Below are 17,962 nucleotides of genomic sequence, written 5' to 3'. Positions count from 1 at the left end.
ATCAAATCTTCTATGTTACTAAATATAATGAATGCGAAAGTTTGTGAGTTTGTGTGTATGTTTGATACTCAAGCACGTCAAAACGGCTGAAGAGATTGGAATGAAATTTGGAACAGAGGTAGATTATGATCTAGAATAAGACATAGGTATACATACTTTTAATTCCACAAGACCGCGGGCGAAGACGCTTGCAGATGCTAGTATCTCATAAAGACTGAACTCTTACATAATCATATCTAATCGTACTCAATCTCCTTAATCACATTCAGGTCGAGAAAATCCCGGAAGAGTTTCGTCCAATAATAGTAGAGCACGTGGTCCACGTCCACATGACGGTGGCGCACTACTCGCAGGAGTTCCTGCTGCGTCTGCGCAGGAACAACTACGTCACGCCCAAACATTACATGGACTTCCTCACTAACTACTTGTCCTTGCTCAAGGAGAAAGATGCCTTTATTGTTGCTCAGGTAAGTGAATATTGTAGAATCATCGTCACTATAGCTTATCGAGGTGCTAGTTGCTTAACCTAATGGGTCTAGGTGCCCCAGAGCTGTGGACTACCTAGCGGGTTTACCGGGGCTCCGGTTCGAAAAGCAGGAGTAGGAACGGGGATCAGTTTTTAGTCAGTAGAGTCTGACACTCCCTCTTGCTTCGCCCAAGGCGAGATCAGTAAGTGGATGATTTCACCCCTCAAAAAGAAGTAGGAGCCGGAACCAGTTTGTTTTAGTCAGTAAGAGCCTAACTCTCTCTCTCTCTTGCCTCAATAAAGGCGGTAGGAGACATTAAATGATTGCTTCCCCTAAAGAAAGGTTTATTGCTAGATATGAGTTTATTCGACGCCACCTCCCAATCTTCAACTGAATTTTAACCACTGTAATACTTTATCTACAATCCCCTTCCCCTTTATAGTAACACCCCTTTCCCCCTTGTAGTGGAGTCGTTTTAGTTGGGCCCTTGTGAATAAAAAATATAAACTTAACCTCTAATTCATCAATACACAAATTATAAGTTTTACAGCAGAAATCCAGAGCCTTAAACACTATTAACTTATTTACACTTATTACTTTACAGTGCGAGCGTCTCATCGGTGGATTGGCTAAGATTGAAGAAGCCAATGTTCAGCTCGAAGACTTGAACGCTAAGTTGGCTGTACAGAAAGTTATTGTAGCTGAACAGACGAAAGAATGCGAGACCTTGCTCAAGGAGATCTCCAAAGGTAAGTATTTTTGTATTTGTCATAATAAACCACACGAGTCGTCGATATGCACGACTACAAGAGAACTGTACGGTTTGCGCGGTGGTTGGACTACCATGCAACGTGACACGGGTTCGATTCCCACACAAAACAACTCTTTGATTACAGTTTACAGTTTACAGTTTCGGATTTTGGTGTCATGAGTATGTAAATTGTATGTTTGTAAACGCACCTGTGGCACAGGAGAAAATCCACTAATACACTAATCCCCCCCCCCCCCCCTTTACAGCTACAACGGCAGCGACAGCGAAGCAAACAGTAGCGTCCATAAAGTCAGCAGAGATCACGGAGCAGAGCAAAATAATATCCGAAGAGAAGGCGGAAGCCGAGGAAGTATTGTCAGCGGCGCTGCCGGCCTTGGAAGCTGCCAGGCTGGCTCTGGCCGACCTTGACAAGAACGATATCACTGAGATCCGGTCTTTTGCCACGCCACCTGAGGCTGTGCAGGTTAGCTTTATCTTTCTTACGCCCGAATACTCAAACGCTACTCAATTTTAAGTTGCACTTAAATATCGTCCTATCTCTGTCATTTTATAAAGAATTGATAGGGACAGAACTACATTTGAGAGCGTCTTAAAATTGAGTAGCGTTTGAGTATTCGAGCATTAGTCTCAGAGCTGATGTGTAGCCTACATAGTATACTTAGATGTACATAACCAGTATAAACTGTATGTTGAATGGGCAGGCGCACTCTATCGTAGACCGCATCTTCGCTTACCATTATGGCTGCTATCGATAAGATACAAATAAAAAAAACATATGCAAGGCGAGACCATGAAAAATTGATGTGTTTACTGCTAGTTCTGCTGCTTTTAGACTTATAAGTACATACAATTAAATGTAATCGTACATAGAGACGGATTTAATATGGAATTCTCTATTTGCCAACTTTTAGGGTTAAGCGGATAATTTGTGTAGAGAAAACAGGTAGAAAATAATTATAATTTTTATAATTACTATATTTTTTTATAATAACTAAAATTTGAGATTTACTCGCGTAAATTAATGGAAAATAGCTTTACTAGTTTCAAGTCACAGAGGGAATCTTCATGAGCAGCGTGCGCAGACGCGGCGGCGAGAACACTGTTCACTGTTTTCTAAAATCCATACACTTTTTTTTGAGGGGGAAAATCATCCAATGACTTCTCCCGCCTTGGGCGAGGCGACAGGGAGTGTCAGACTCTTACTGACTAAAAACCACCCCGTTCCTTCTCCTGCTTTTCGAGCCGGAGCCCCGGTAAATCCGCTAGATAGTCCGCAGCTCCGGATATACACTGGATTTTAGAAAACAGTGAACAGGTTTACCCAACATTTAAAATTTTCACACCCCAGATAGTCTGCGAATGTGTAGCAATAATCCGAGGAGTGAAGGACATAAGTTGGAAGGGGGCCAAGGGTATGATGGCGGACCCCAACTTCCTCCGCAACCTGCAGGAGATGAACTGCGACCTCATCACGCAAGGACAGGTCAAGGCAGTCAAGACGCATATGAAGAAGAGCAAGAAACTTGATACCATGCAACAAGTCAGTAAAGCTGGGTGAGTTTTGATTCTTATGTATAATGGTAGAAGGTTTATATTTGAATGTACACAACTTAATTCTGTCAACAGTCAGTCTGTCAAAGAGTCATCAGTACATACAATTATAAAACTTATACTTTTACAGTAAAGTTGAAAATCTTTTGAACAGTTTTTAGAAATTGAATTTGTCGTATGCGTATTATTAAGCGTCTTCAGATTTGTCGAGCGACATGAGACATCGGGCGATGTCTGTTCACACATGTTCTTAGTGGTGATGAGGCTTTACTCATCAATGGTCACTAAAAGCTAAAGCTAAATATAAAAAATAAATTCTCTATTCCAGCTACGGTCTACTAAAGTTCGTAATCGCCGTGCTTGCCTACTGCGCTGTTTACAAAGAAGTGAAGCCAAAGAAAGACAAAGTGGAGGCTCTAGAGAAGGAATACACCGAGGCGTGTAATTACTTGGCGTCATTGAACCGCGAGATAGATCGGTTGCAGCGCACGCTCGACGGCCTCAACCGCAAGTACGAGACGGCCATGCTGAGGAGGCAGGAACTGCAGGAGGAAACTGATATCATGATGCGACGGTGAGTCATTGTCTTAGTTATTGTGTTGTAGTACTGTTTACAAAGTGCTTTTACTACTACTACTACTAAGGCAATACATTTGTAATCTTCTGTACTCTTAGTACGAGTTTGCTTTACGTTGAATGAAAACGAAACGAGAGCGCGTTCGGCGCTTTGATTAGTTGGTTCATTCGCGCCGGCCAAACAGAGCGCCGAACGCGTCTTATGTTTCATCGTACTGGCGTCCATAGGCAGCGCCGATTGCTTATGATGATGTGTTTCGTTTGCTACCACATGCGATTAATAAAAAAATCATAAGAAACTGTTGCAGTCTAGATAGAAGTTAAACGCCTATTTAAACTTTTACTAAAGTAAAAACCTATTTAAGCTTTTTCCGTAACACCAGGAGATTTCACTTCTAATAAAACCTATTGCTAACAATAAATTGTCTCCATCTAGGTTGGTCGCCGCAGACAAGCTGATGTCAGGTCTATCAAGCGAACAGAAGCGTTGGACAGAAGACTTGGCAGCGCTATACGTGGAACAATCACGTTTGATCGGCAACTGTCTGCTATCAGCTTCGTTCTTGAGCTACGCCGGCCCCTTCTCCTTCTCCTTTAGACAGACCATGATATATGAGGACTGGTTGGGCGATGTCCTCGAACGAGGGATCCCATTGACTACCCCGTTCACTATCGAGAAGAATTTGACTAATGAAGTTGAGATTAGTGGGTTAGTATTGTTGTGATAAGTTGTAGTAGTTCTATAAGATCCAGTGCACACCAGCGGAGGCGCGGTGAAGATACTGAGAGTCATCATCATCATCATTAGCCGAGATACGTCCACTGCTGAACAAAGGCATCCCCCTTAGTCCTCCACGTAGATCGACAAGCCGCTAAGTAAAGTTGACAGGTATCAATGATACTGAGAGTAAATCAATTTAAAATATACCTTAATTACTATGGTATACGGATGAAAACGATCAGTATCCTTAGTAGTGTGTTTGTTTGCAACCCCATATTAAGGATACAGTGCGCTCGGCCTATGTGTGAATGTTTGTTGTGAATTAAAAATAGCTGAAATAATGTCTACCCTATGTAAAACAAAGTTTATTTATGACATTAAAAATGACTAATTAACTATTTCAGTTGGAACTCCGAAGGTCTACCTCCAGATGAGCTGTCAGTTCAGAACGGCATCCTCACAACGAGGGCCTCCCGGTTTCCCCTCTGTATCGACCCTCAAACACAAGCCCTCTCGTGGATCAAGAGGAAGGAGGCTAAAAATAATCTTAAGGTAACCTTATCTCATTTGATTTATTTTGCAAGTTACTAGTTTCGTTCTACGACTTCGCTCGCTAACGAGTATAAAGAATACTCTTTGGCCCAGCTTATATCTGCAAAGATGGGAGACACGCGGGTAAGTTGTCAAGCTCCTTTAGCATGCCGTTTTCATCAATATAGCCGTTTTCATCAATATAGCCCTAACGTTCATTTTCAATTGATTTATTCTCAGTATATTCGCTGTGCCTATGTCGGTTTGCTGGAGCTATGCTCTTTCAGAATATTTTATTCAGTGTCTATTCTTTGCTACTATGTTTATGTTTCAGTTTAAAGTGATTGAGTAATAAACGTCCATCCAAGCTTTCGCATTTATTAGTATAGTTATTTGGTCTTTATCTCTCATGAATGATAGAAGATAAAATGATTCATTCTTTTTCGTTGATATGCAATCTCCAACTCTCCTACCAAACGAAAAGATAATGGCAAAGTTGTTCTTATATAAACAAGGTCTGCTATCCAGTAGACTGGACTGATGCCATACATACAAAACGTCACGCCTGTCCCCCATGGGGGGCAGGCCTCTTCCTACAGTACAGTAAAACGCCAATTGCTACGATTCTTACGCACTTCTGATGATGATCATCATTATATCGATGGTTAAAAGGAAATAGGGTATAAGCGACATTTTGGTCAAAAATGAGTTTATTATGCTACCCTACGTAAAATTTTCCCCTCTTTCGAATGCGCTTACTCTAATGGCTCTACGATGACATTTTTGGCGTTTATACCCTAGCAAAAAAAAATCATTTTCCTAGTATTCTTTCGACAACCGACGAGTTTAAACGGCGCTCCTGAACATTTAATTTTTTGCCGCTTATACCCTATTTCCTTGTAACCGTCGATATGTTTCCCCAGGTGCTATCATTCAACGACCCGCAGTTCCTGCGCCAGCTGTTACTATTATTTTCAAAAACATACGGCATTGCCCGTACTTGTTCCAGGATTTAGTCTATACGAGTAACTATCGACCCTGTCGTATGACACATGTACTCGAGAAGATATATTGGGCAGTGGACGTCTGTTCTGCCTATTGATGACTGATGATGAGGTATGGTTATAGGCTCGACTGTTAGATACATAGAGGCGTCCCTTTCAATATATGGTAAATGACGATGATAATGATGATTTATGGTTATAGGCTCGCTTCCTATTACATGATATTCTTAAAGTGACTGCCACATTAAGTCCGTGCACTTCTTGCTATATTCACTATGGCTGAAGGGTTGACTTTCGGGGAAAGACTGGTGTGAACTTATATCTTTAACTTTAATACATGCTTCGCTATTATATGTAAAGTGTACATATATAAAATATTACATGTAAAATGGCATGGCGTGCCATAATGTGCACCTCTGCTTACCCCTTAGGGGATAAAAGGCGTGACAAAATAAAAAAAAATCGCTATTTATATCTTATACGTTTCCAGCGGAGAGCGGTCGTACATTCGTGATGTTGGGCAGTTCAGAAGTGGACTACGACCCCCACTTCCGCATGTACCTCACCACCAAGCTGTCCAACCCGCAGTTCAACCCCGCCACCTACTCCAAGGCCGTCGTCATCAACTACACCGTCACTGTGCAGGTACGTTAGCTGAGCCATTTTGATCCTACGTGCGTACGAAATAGAGTTCAAATTCATACGCTGCTGCAGCTAGTTCAATTATGTGTCTTCTTTATTAAAATTTAAACTAAAATAATAGATCTTTATACCATGTAGGAATCAGATTCACGTTGCTCGCCAATCTCCTCTTAAACAAAGATGAGACACAATTTATTTCCTACAGTATGTCATATGCCAGCAAATTTAGTGAAAAGCTCTTACACATTAGCGGCATATTGCCAAAGACAGAACTGCAGTATTTAAATTTTGAAGAAAGTAAACAACGACTGCCGAAGTTGAAATGTCAATGGTTGCCGTCGACGCGTCAACAGATGCCATGCCGGTTGTGTATAAGAGCCTTTAGGCATATGTGACGTGACACTATAGAAAATAAATTATGTCTCGCGTAGATCTGCGCTCCGACACACGACGGGTTAAACCAGACACCTTTTTTCAATCTTTTACCTATCATTCCAGGGTCTAGAAGACCAACTCCTCAGCGTAGTCGTACGTGCCGAGCGAGCAGACTTGGAGGAACAGCGTGAGAATCTCATCATAGAGACCAGTGCCAACAAGAGTCTACTGTCAGGGCTGGAAGACTCGTTACTGAGAGAACTCGCCACTTCCACTGGCAACATGTTGGACAATGTGGAGCTCGTCAACACCTTGGAGAATACTAAGGCCAAAGCTGCTGAGGTAAGTCTGGTATTTCAATACTAGCACACCAAAAAAGTCCTGTATAATGACGTATGTATAGTCAGCACAGCTATTTAATATGCAGGTAAAAAAATAAAGAATGAAAGATTAGAGACAGTACTAACCATTAAGTAGCTACTGAACCGATCGATGGCTGTAGAAGTTCTCATGTATAATATATAATAGTTACTGTCTCAGTGCTGAGTCAATCTTTATTTTCATACCTTCATACAAAACCTACAAAAACAAATAATCGAGTATTTTATAATAACTGTCGTCAGGCATACTAAATTAACTAGAAATCACGGTTTACTCACGTATAGTAATGGAATAAAGCTAGTTTCAAGTCACAGAGGGGGAGAGAGAGAGAGTATCTACATCATGAACAGCGTGCGCACACGCGGCTATGTCACGCAGACTACTCTCATCGCATGATGAGGAGTCTGTGACTCGAAACTAAAGCTTTTCTCTCCATTAATGTACGTGTTTAAACGGTGATTTTTAGTTTAAATATTAGAGTACTTAAAATTAGCAAAAAATGCTTTAATTTCAAGTACCTATGCATTACATTCGTTATTTTGTTATTAGGTGATGGAAAAACTGCAGCTAGCACTGGTAACGACGCAGGATATCGAAATACTCCGCGATGGATACCGACCCGTGGCGAAACGCGGCTCCATTCTATTCTTCGTGCTATCAGACATGGCTGGCGTCAACGCCATGTATCAGTACTCGCTGTCTTCTTATTTAGATGTACGTATATTATTTACTCGTTTATTTTTGTTTAGGTTTAGGAATTAAAACTTATACTGGGTTATATAGTTCTACATAATTTTTGGACTAATATGAGTGTAGTAAGTTCTTTGCGCAATTATTATGCGCAAAGTAGTTTTTGCGCAAGTAAAATATCAATGCATAGAAATATTATAGAAACATGATCAAAATTGTGAATTAAATAAATGACAAAAAGTCAACGTCACGCGGTGTTCCCAGGCGGTCACCCATCCAAGTACTGACCGCGCCCGATGTTGCTTAACTTCGGTGATCGGACGAGAACCGGTGTTTTCAACGTGGTATGGACGTTGACGATTGTAGTTTCGAAATATATGATCTGATAAAAAAATAAAACTAGGGTGGGCATTGTGGTGCGTTTTTTGTCACATTTGTGGACGAATAGATTTGATATATGTTATTTGTATGTATACAGGTGTTTTCTTTCTCGCTGCGCAAAGCGATGCCGAATGTAATTCTGACGAAACGGTTGAGGAACATCATTGATATGCTGACCAAGAATGTTTATGACTACGGATGTACAGGTGTGTGTACCTTCTTCTTATACTGTTTCTTTTATCAAGCACATATCTAAAGCAATTTACAAATTAATAGGATGTTTATGGGTAGGCGTGCTTCACCAGACGAGACAGTGGCCAAATCCCGGCCCAATGCAAATAAAAAAAAAACTATACTTTAATATTGATACGAGCTAAAACACTCGGTTACATTTTTATTTATTTTGAAATATGAAAATATATTCTTCCTATATTTTTACTGCTGTGAGACCTTTAATGATTACTTAAACTATTTCTTAGTAGGTAATGATTTAGTTCCGAAAACAATTGCTAAAGTATAGATTAAGTCATTGTTAAATCACTCAGAGTACACCTTTTTTTGGGAGGGGAAAACAATCGAATGTCTTCTCCCGCCTTGGACAAGGTGAGAGGGAGTGTCAGACTCTTACTGAGTAATACCACCCCGGCTTTTTTTGAGGATGGAAAATCATCCAATGACTACTCCCGCCTTGGGCGAGGCGAGAGGGAGTGTCAGACTCTTACTGACTAAAAACCACCCCGTTCCTTCTCCTGCTTTTCGAGTCGGAGCCCCGGTAAACCCGCTAGGTAGTCCGCAGCTCCGGATATACCACCCCGGCTAGACACATAACTCTTAAATCTTCACCACAAAGCCAACAACTCTAGAATAACACACACACACACACACACATACACACATCGTCACACCTTTAAGGCAGAGGTGCACATGGCACGCAATGCCGCTATACAATGTACACCCACTTTTCACCATTTGTGTTATATAAGTCTCATGTAATAGGAGGTGAGCCATATCCTGGACACAAGGTCGCCATTCCAGACTCCGTGCTACTACCGAGGAATTTTCGACGCCCAGACGCGGAAACCCAGTAATACTCGAGAATAACCTACTTATGTAAACCTATTCCAGGAATATTCGAACGCCACAAACTACTGTTTTCGTTCCAAATGAACATAAAGCTGGAACAGAGTGAGAACCGCGTCACGCAGATGCAGCTCGACTTCTTCATCAAGGGGAACATCTCCATTGAGAAGTCAGCGCGACTGTCCCCCGCTGCCTGGATACCTTCACAGGTTGGTAGGCTACAATAGTATGTGACGAAGGGGCCAATAAAAAAGTAAAAAGAGGTGACACCCACTTTTCACCAGGTTCTAGATCGAACCTGGTGAAAAGTGTTCACCTTTAGTTCGATCTAGTTTGATTTAGGGCCTATACACACCACGTTTTTTAAACGTGCCGTCGACGCGCGTTTTTAACGATACACACGCGATATGCACGCAAGTCAGACGCAGCCTGTAGACCTTTGCACACCTGACGCGCGTGTGTAGCAAAACAGACGCGATGCAAACGCGCGTGTTTAGCGATACACACGCGCCGGTGCCGCGCGTTTGTATCGATACAAACGACAACAAACTGCTCTGCAGGAGAAAAGCGCGCCGGCGACACGCGTTTCCAAAACGCGAATCGACGGCGCGTTAAAAAAACGTGGTGTGCATAGGCCCTTACGTTAAAAGAAAACAAAACAAGAGCACGTTCGGGGCTCTGTACCCTTAGTACGAGTTTACTTTACACTTAACAAAATCGAAACGGGAGCGTGTTCGGCGCTCTGATTTGTCGGCTCAAATGAACCAACCAAACAAAGCATCGGACGCACTCTTATGTCGATCATTAAACTTTAAAGTAAAAGAAACTCGTACTAAGAAGCCCTCTGATCCAAGTCTCATGTAATATGGTGAGTGGTTAGCATTTACCAGGCGGTAGGGCTGGGCACAAATCCAAATATTATTTTGACCTCAACCTGATAATCTAACTGGAAACCAGTAACTCGTACTGTCGCACTTACAACCATTGAACCAACGAAGCAATCTGCGGATAGATAATCTAGAATCACAGCGACTCACAGGATACATTTCGGAGAGTGTGCGGGGGAATTGCACAACTTGATTCCCTTGAGTCCTTTAAATCATCGAACCACAAGACAATCGACGCGTCACCGTTTCATGGTGGATGTCCCACTCGCACGAAGCGCTTCGCTTCAAGCTTCCTTGTGCGAACTGCTAGGGAGTGGAACTCCTTGCCGGAGTCTGTGTTTCCTGATGGGTATAACCTGGGTGTCTTCAAAGCCCGAGTGAATAGGTTGCTTATGGGCAGACGTGCTCCATCGTAGGCCGCATCATCACTTACCATCAGGCGAGATAGCGGCCAAACGTCGACCCATTAAACATAAAAAAACTTCAAAATACTCTTAAAATGAAAGTTCAGATTAATACTATCTCTCTAATAATACCACTCTTCGTAGGGCTGGCAAGATATAATGAAGCTGAGCTTGGACTTCCAGAACTCGTTCAGTGCTCTGCCAGACAACATCAGTAGGAAACTGAATGATTGGCAAGAGGTACGTACAAATCTCATTATAATGATAATGTGTGTGCACACTATTATTAGACATTATTATACACGTTTCGATGACATGCTCGTATTTTCACAATTTCTTTACATTTCATCACTGTATGGGTAGGTAATTTTCTTCTACATAAGACTTTTTTTTCTTTATAAAAACGTTGCCCTACACTAGGATTTTCCCCTGTGTCGTGGGTGCGTTTACAAACATACAATTTCACATGACCCATACCCAGATTCAGAATAACAATTTGTGGATCAAATAAAGGGTTCGTAACAGCGACAAGTTACACGGCAACCAGTTGCCCTACCACCGCGCCAATCAAGCAGTCGAAAAGTCTCTAATCGACCGATCCTGTAACACTTTTAATGAGTTTGCTTTCCGTTTAAAGTAACCGAAAAGAGAGCGCGTTCCTCGCTCTGATTGGTTGGTTTATTTGACCTTTAAAGGAAGTCAATATCCAGCAGTAGCTGATGTGATGACACCCATATTGACAATAATGGTGACGATTATGTTCCAGTGGTTCGACAGCGACACTCCAGAAGCGAACGAGATCCCGAACAACTACCGCGAGAAGTTGCAACCGTTCGAGATACTGATGCTGCTGCGGTGCTTCCGCGTGGACCGCATCTACCGCGCGCTCACCGACTACATCACCGTCACCATGGGGGAGGAGTACATCACGCCGCCTGTTATCAGGTAACAACGGACTTTATTGTATACTAGCTTTCCGCCCGCGGCTTCGCCCACGTGTAATTCGGTTATATATAGCGTTTTTTAATGATCTCGACAGGGCTTTTTCTTCCACAGGCTGAAATCTGCTCCCGTTCTGGGTGGAACGGAACGGAGTGTCAGACTTTTACTGACTAAAACCCACCTCGTTCCTTCAGTTGCCCTTTGCGTTCCGGGGCCACGGTATCTCGTTAGAACTTTCCCGCAGCCCCGGCTCAGTTTATCCCGTTTCCCCCCTTGGGGGTTGACATTTCAAAAATCCCTTCTTAGTGCTCACTTATGTTACTAAAGGAACCTCTGTTCAAAATCTCAGACTCCTATACCGAGCGGTTTCGGCTGTGCGTTAATAAATCAGTCACCCAATCGCACCCCTAAATCACGATTGGAGGGTAGTTTGAAAAAACTTATAATGTCAAACATATTTACTTGCCTATGTACGTGTTCATGCCAAGTTTCAAGTTTATAAACCCAAGGAATAAGATTTTTCATAGAAACGTTTTTACCCCTTTTCCCCCCTTGGGGGTTGAATTTCCAAAAATCCTTTCTTAGTGCTCCCCTACATATCCCAAGGAACCTACATTCCAAATTTCAGCTGTCTACGACCAGTAGTTTCGACTGTGCGTTGTCTGTCAGTCAGTCAGTCACTCAGTAACGGAAGAGTTTTATATATATAGATTAAGAGTCAAGTTAACCAGGACAGGAGTCGCTCCGGTCGGCTTGTTAGCAATAGGCTAGATTCTTAGTAGTCAAATTCAATACTTTTTTCGAAACGTCAAAAACGATATTTTCTATGAACTTACGTCAAATAGCAGACTTATTTCTAGAAATTTAGCTAGAAAATATCTAAATAAATATTGAAAAGTTGTAATAATTTATTTTTGACCCAGTCATCATCCCTATTACGCGACAATCACCGAGGATCAATCGCAATCATTTACCGCGGCCGGGCTCTGAGCACTGAAACGGGGTAGATTTTAGTCAGTGATGTCTGACACTCCCTCTTGGTTCACCTAGCCTAGAGCGAGAGGAGTCATGCAATGATTTCCCCCGCAGAAAACAAGGTCATTTATTTCCGTAAAATCGAAAAAAACAAACTATAATTCGATCGGGCAAGATGACCATGCATTCTCAAAATAGGTGTATTAATGTAATTTTAAATTTTAATATAACTATAAAACTTTTGGCAAAAATCAATGAACAAAAATTTTGAATTATGTATACTCAGTTCCAAATAATGTTTGGCCTAATATTCCTGCAGTTAGTTGTTTGCGCAATACATCTAATTGCGCGAAGTTGTTTTTGCGCAAGTACAATGTCATTGCATAAAAATATAGAAACATGAACAAAATTGTGAATTAAATAAACGGCAAAAGGTCAACGTCACGCGGTGTTCCCAGGCGGTCACCCATCCAAGTACTGACCGCGCCCGATGTTGCTTAACTTCGGTGATCGGACGAGAACCGGTGTGTTCAACATGGTATGGACGTTGACGACAATCACTTCGAAATTCACCTTTGAATTCCTGGAGTTATTTTTTTTTAACTATACTTTTGTTATATCCCTATACATATACATATAATTAACCTTTTCCATTGTGATGGGAGGAAGTAACATAAATTAAACTATCCCATTGTGATGGGAGGAAGTAAGTAATCTCTAGATCTACCCTGTACACTTATTTACAATGTTTTTATCCACGATAGGGATGATGACTGGGTCAAAAATAAATTATTACAACTGTAAAATATTAAAAAATAATCACAATAATATGATGAACTACTTAATTTTCGATTTTTTCTAATTAAATTTCTAGAAATAAGTCTGCTATTGGACGTAAAAACCCGATGACGTCTTAATAGAGTATTTCATGCAAAGTTCATAGAAAATATAGTTTTTGACGTTTCGAAAAAAGTATTGAATTTGACTAGTAGGAAAATAGCATATTCACAATCCAATATTTTTATCCATTTCTACCATAACAAATAAATTTTAAAAACTTATATAAAATTGTAATGTTCTAAAGTAGCCCACTCTATCAATGTGTTAAAAAAACAACTATTCATATCACATGTCGTACCTACAATGAATTTTGCCAAGTTCAGTGCGGTGGCTCTCTTACTTGTTCGTTACTAAGTTACTAACTAGATGGCGCTAGGAGTACTTACTTTTAGCACCTTTTGTATTTAAAAAAAATAAAGTGTGATTGTGATTAGTAGGTGCTGTTAATATACTTTTCGATAGCTAAGAAAGAATGATAATATTCGTATTAAAGAACTTGCGTAATCGAACTCTCGACCAAAGAGACAACTTACATTTCTTACACTTAATACATACTGTTTATACTTACTATTAAAAAATATATATAAAATTGTAGTGGCAGGGAGCCAGTGGATGCAGGTGGCGGCTTGTCGTTCTACGTGGAGGACTAAGGGGGAGGCCTTTGTTCAGCAGTGGACGTCTCTCGGCTGATGATGATGATACTTACTATTATAATTATAATTATAAATAAAGCCGAAAGGTTTGTTTGTTTGAATGCGCTTATCTCCGGAACTACTGGTCCGACTTAAAAGAATATATCTTTGTGTTGGATAGTCCATTTATCGAGGAATGTTATATATACTCTATAAAACATCACGCTACGATAAAAAAAGAGCCGAGCAAAGCGGGTGAAACCGCGCGGAAGGCACTAGTTTAATAATGATTATTTAATTTCCAGTTTGGACATGATATTCGAGCAAACGACTCCATTTACTCCGGTAGTCTTCATCCTAAGCCCGGGTTCAGATCCTACAGCTGATCTGATGAAACTGGCTGATAGATGCGGCTTCGGAGGCGGCAAGTTCAAGTACCTGTCTCTAGGGCAGGGGCAGGAAGGGGTGAGTATTTAGTAGATAGGAGATAGTAGATGTCTACCCACAAGGTGGGCAGACGACCTGATTAAGGTCGCAGGAATTAGCGGGATACCGGTCACTTGGTCATTGGGGGAGGACTATGTTCAGCAGTGGACGTCTTATGGCTGATATGATTATTATGCAACGTCACGCCTTTAATCCCCGAAGGGGTAGGTAGAGGTGCTCATTAAGGCACGTAATGCCTTTATACAATGTACACCTACTTTTCACCATTTATGTTATAAGTCCCATGTAATAGGGGCTGATATGATGCTGATGATGAATAGTAATTGTACTTTAGAGAAGTTATATTAAATTAACAAACTTTGTCCCTGTTTAGACGGCCCTAGCCCTACTAGAAGGCGCGATATCCCACGGACAATGGCTGATACTCCAGAACTGCCACTTACTTGTGTCATTCCTCCGTGAGTTGGAGAAACAACTGGAACTGATGACGAAGCCGCACCCCGAGTACAGGCTGTGGCTCACCACCGACCCAACCCCTACGTTCCCTATTGGAATATTGCAGAGATCACTTAAAGGTTTGTAAAATTATTAAATAAAATATAAAATCTTGACCCGGCGGCAATGCGGCCATTCCATCAACTTCACTGGCAATGCTTCAGCGGCAGTTTAGTTATTGTTGAAAATATACTTTATTTTTCACGAAATAAAGCTATTGTTAAAAGTATTTGCCACTGTGAGAGCGCAAGATACCGTGTGTCAAATTCAACGTCACAGTCGTCAACGTCCATACCACGTTGAAAACACCGGTTCTCGTCCGATCACCGAAGTTAAGCAACATCGGGCGCGGTCAGTACTTGGATGGGTGACCGCCTGGGAACACCGCGTGACGTTGACTTTTTTATTTGATTCATAATTTCTTTATGTTTTCCACATTTTTGTGTATAGACATCGTACGTACTTGCGCAAAAAGGTTTGCGCAATAAATTTTTTTGCGCAAGTTAAATGAATATCAGTGAATTTAATTTATTTTCATATTCAGTGGTAACGGAGCCGCCCAACGGTTTGAAGCTGAACCTCCGCAACACATACTTCAAGATGCGCAGCCATGCACTGGAGGAGTGCATACACCCACAGTTCAAGAAGTTGGTTTACGTACTCGCTTTCTTCCACGCTGTCGTACAGGTAACTTATTTGTATGGGTGAAAGAAATAAATTGCATTTCAATTTAAGCTTCGAGTAAATTTATTTAGAGATTAAATAGTTCTCAATCTTAGGCATCACTTACCATCAGGCGAGATAGCCAAACGTCGACCCATAAAATAAAAAGAAACAAAAATAATTGAAAGTTAAATACAAAAAGGAAGGTTTATCTAGGAAAGCGTTACGCTACGATCTTTAGGCGCCGAGCAGCGGGTGAAACCGCATGGAAGTAGCTAGTTTTTTTACCCGACTGCGCCAGAAGGAGGGTTATGTTTTTCGAGTGTATGTATGTATGTATGTATAATTGTTTGGCACGCTCTGCAGCCTAAACGGCTTGATGGATTTTGGCTTGAGAGGTGTCGTTAGATTCGTATTTACTGTGAGAGTGACACTGGATATATCAAAATAATAAAAAAATAAAAGGGCGGATTTTTGGCGCCAAATTCGAATATTGCTCACTCTCTAGCCTGAACGACTCGATGGATTTCAACTTGATAGGGATTGTTTGATTCGTATTTACTGTGAGAGTGACACTAGAAACCTATAATTATAAAATATAAAAAATAAAACTAAAAGAAAATAAAATAAAATAAGATAATTTAAAAAACTAAAAAACCCGACTGTGTTTCCTCATAATATGAAAATAAAAAAACCCTAAAACAAGAAAGACATCGTAAAATTAAAGCACTCGGGACCCATTCTAGAAAGCGAGCGAAATGTGCCCTCGCTAAGTCTTCATATTAAGAATGGGTCCCGACTGCTTTAATTTTACAATAACTTTCTTGTTTTAGGGTTTTTCATTTTTATATTAAGAAGAAACGCAGTCGGGTTTTTTAGTTTTTTAAATTACCTTATTTTATTTTACAAGTAAATTGATTATAATTAACAGGAGCGCCGCAAATACGACAAGATCGGCTGGAATATATCGTACGACTTCAGCGAGTCGGACTTCGTGGTGTGCATGCAGATACTGCAGTGTTACCTCGACCGGTGCTACGCCGTGCGGGGACCCACGCCCTGGGCCACGCTCAAATATCTCTTTGGAGAGGTCAGCTATATGTATACACACTTTATTACTTATTTTGGTATTGTCTGACAGTGATATTGCCTCTTCGTTCCCTCTAGCAAGAGGTTCACCTTAGGAGCAAAAATTCTACTGCTTAACCCTGATTCAAATATATAAACCAGTAGACAGTGTAAAATTGTTACTTAAAGGCAGAGTTTACGAGCAAAAACCAAATATAAAAGATCGTCATTTAATATTATCAAGCGCAGCACTAATTAGTTTGCGCAATAAATCTAATTGCGCAAGTACAATGTCATTGCATAGAAATATAGAAAAATCAACAAAATTATTGGCAAAAAGTCAACGTCACGCGGTGTTCCCAGGCGGTCACCCATCCAAGTACTGACCGCGCCCGATGTTGCTTAACTTCGGTGATCGGACGAGAACCGGTGTGTTCAACATGGTATGGACGTTGACGATCATAGAGTAGAAAATAACACTCAGTTTTTGGCATTGTCAGACTATTGTTAAAATTACTATTCACAGCCGTCTGATAAGTTCTTTACAAAAAAAAAAAAAAAAAATAGTACAATAGATGTAAACACCGGATATTTCAATCTGAGGATGAATTATTGCAATTTCTATGAATAGTGTAGATTACAAAAAGCAGTTATCGTCCACTAAAATAAAATATTGAATTAGTACATTTACAACCACACTCAGAGTCATTTAATGATTACTTAAACCCTTCCTTAGTGATTGTTTTCAGAACAAAATCGTTACTAAGGAATAGTTTAAGTAATCATTAAATGTCTCTGAGTGCAGCAGTTATAATGTTTACCCAGGTAATGTACGGCGGGCGTGTGATAGACGACTACGACCGTCGCGTGGTGGGCACCTACATGGAGGAATACCTCGGCGACTTCCTGTTCGACAAGTTCCAGCCGTTCCACTTCTACTGCGACAGCCTCTTCGATTACATCATCCCGCCTGATGGGGAGAAGGAGCAGTATATTGGTGAGTTTATTTTTTGTTTTCCTTTGAGAATCGTCACCCTACGCCTGGAGACCCGCACTACACTTACTTTACTAAACACTTTTTTTTAAATGTTGCCTTATACTAGGCTTTTCTCCTGTGGGCCATGGGTGCGTTTACAAACATACACATATAAATGACACCCAGATCCAAAATTTGTGGATCACACAAAGAGTTGTTCCGTATGGAATTCAAACTCGCGACACGTTGCGCGGCAGCTGGTTACCCGGCCACCGCGCCATGAAGTCGTTATCGATATGTTTCTAAACGCACCATTACACATATACATTTTAATTATACACATAGGTACTTATACATCTTATCGAGCAGACTAAATCTTACTTGAACCTGTAGCGGCTATCTTTCTAGAGAAAAGTATTATTGATATTCAATGTATCACAATAAAATTAAAAAGTCTAACTT

General features: G+C 40.9%; 1 protein-coding gene and 4 non-coding genes across 5 annotated transcripts in view; 2 read left to right on the top strand and 3 right to left on the bottom strand.

The window, feature by feature from the left end:
- The window catches only part of LOC118266067 (dynein axonemal heavy chain 10), a 73,629-nt gene that overhangs the window by 43,811 nt on the left and 11,856 nt on the right, over positions 1-17,962 (top strand). Inside the window, exons 49-68 of the mRNA XM_050695088.1 lie at positions 270-467; positions 1,072-1,216; positions 1,485-1,702; positions 2,588-2,793; positions 3,119-3,364; positions 3,803-4,075; positions 4,492-4,639; positions 5,542-5,614; positions 6,113-6,267; positions 6,763-6,981; positions 7,570-7,734; positions 8,189-8,297; positions 9,217-9,380; positions 10,607-10,702; positions 11,229-11,407; positions 14,157-14,316; positions 14,672-14,873; positions 15,338-15,480; positions 16,388-16,546; positions 17,350-17,521. Of these exons, the coding sequence (XP_050551045.1) occupies positions 270-467; positions 1,072-1,216; positions 1,485-1,702; positions 2,588-2,793; positions 3,119-3,364; positions 3,803-4,075; positions 4,492-4,639; positions 5,542-5,614; positions 6,113-6,267; positions 6,763-6,981; positions 7,570-7,734; positions 8,189-8,297; positions 9,217-9,380; positions 10,607-10,702; positions 11,229-11,407; positions 14,157-14,316; positions 14,672-14,873; positions 15,338-15,480; positions 16,388-16,546; positions 17,350-17,521 (3,430 nt within the window). The remainder of the gene's footprint in view (positions 1-269; positions 468-1,071; positions 1,217-1,484; positions 1,703-2,587; positions 2,794-3,118; positions 3,365-3,802; positions 4,076-4,491; positions 4,640-5,541; positions 5,615-6,112; positions 6,268-6,762; positions 6,982-7,569; positions 7,735-8,188; positions 8,298-9,216; positions 9,381-10,606; positions 10,703-11,228; positions 11,408-14,156; positions 14,317-14,671; positions 14,874-15,337; positions 15,481-16,387; positions 16,547-17,349; positions 17,522-17,962) is intronic.
- On the bottom strand, positions 7,950-8,068 carry LOC118266548 (5S ribosomal RNA). Its single transcript, XR_004782873.1, has one exon. It is a non-coding gene; the product is annotated as a 5S ribosomal RNA (ribosomal RNA).
- On the bottom strand, positions 12,813-12,931 carry LOC118266539 (5S ribosomal RNA). Its single transcript, XR_004782864.1, has one exon. It is a non-coding gene; the product is annotated as a 5S ribosomal RNA (ribosomal RNA).
- On the top strand, positions 15,075-15,193 carry LOC118266549 (5S ribosomal RNA). The gene has a single exon (XR_004782874.1). It is a non-coding gene; the product is annotated as a 5S ribosomal RNA (ribosomal RNA).
- Positions 16,863-16,981, bottom strand: LOC126910909 (5S ribosomal RNA). The gene has a single exon (XR_007705504.1). It is a non-coding gene; the product is annotated as a 5S ribosomal RNA (ribosomal RNA).

Source organism: Spodoptera frugiperda, chromosome 7 (genome assembly GCF_023101765.2).
Source record: "Spodoptera frugiperda isolate SF20-4 chromosome 7, AGI-APGP_CSIRO_Sfru_2.0, whole genome shotgun sequence".
Classification (NCBI taxonomy): Eukaryota; Metazoa; Arthropoda; class Insecta; order Lepidoptera; family Noctuidae; genus Spodoptera; species Spodoptera frugiperda.
Note: the sequence above shows the minus strand (reverse complement) of the source record. Positions and strands in the feature narration are given on the sequence as shown.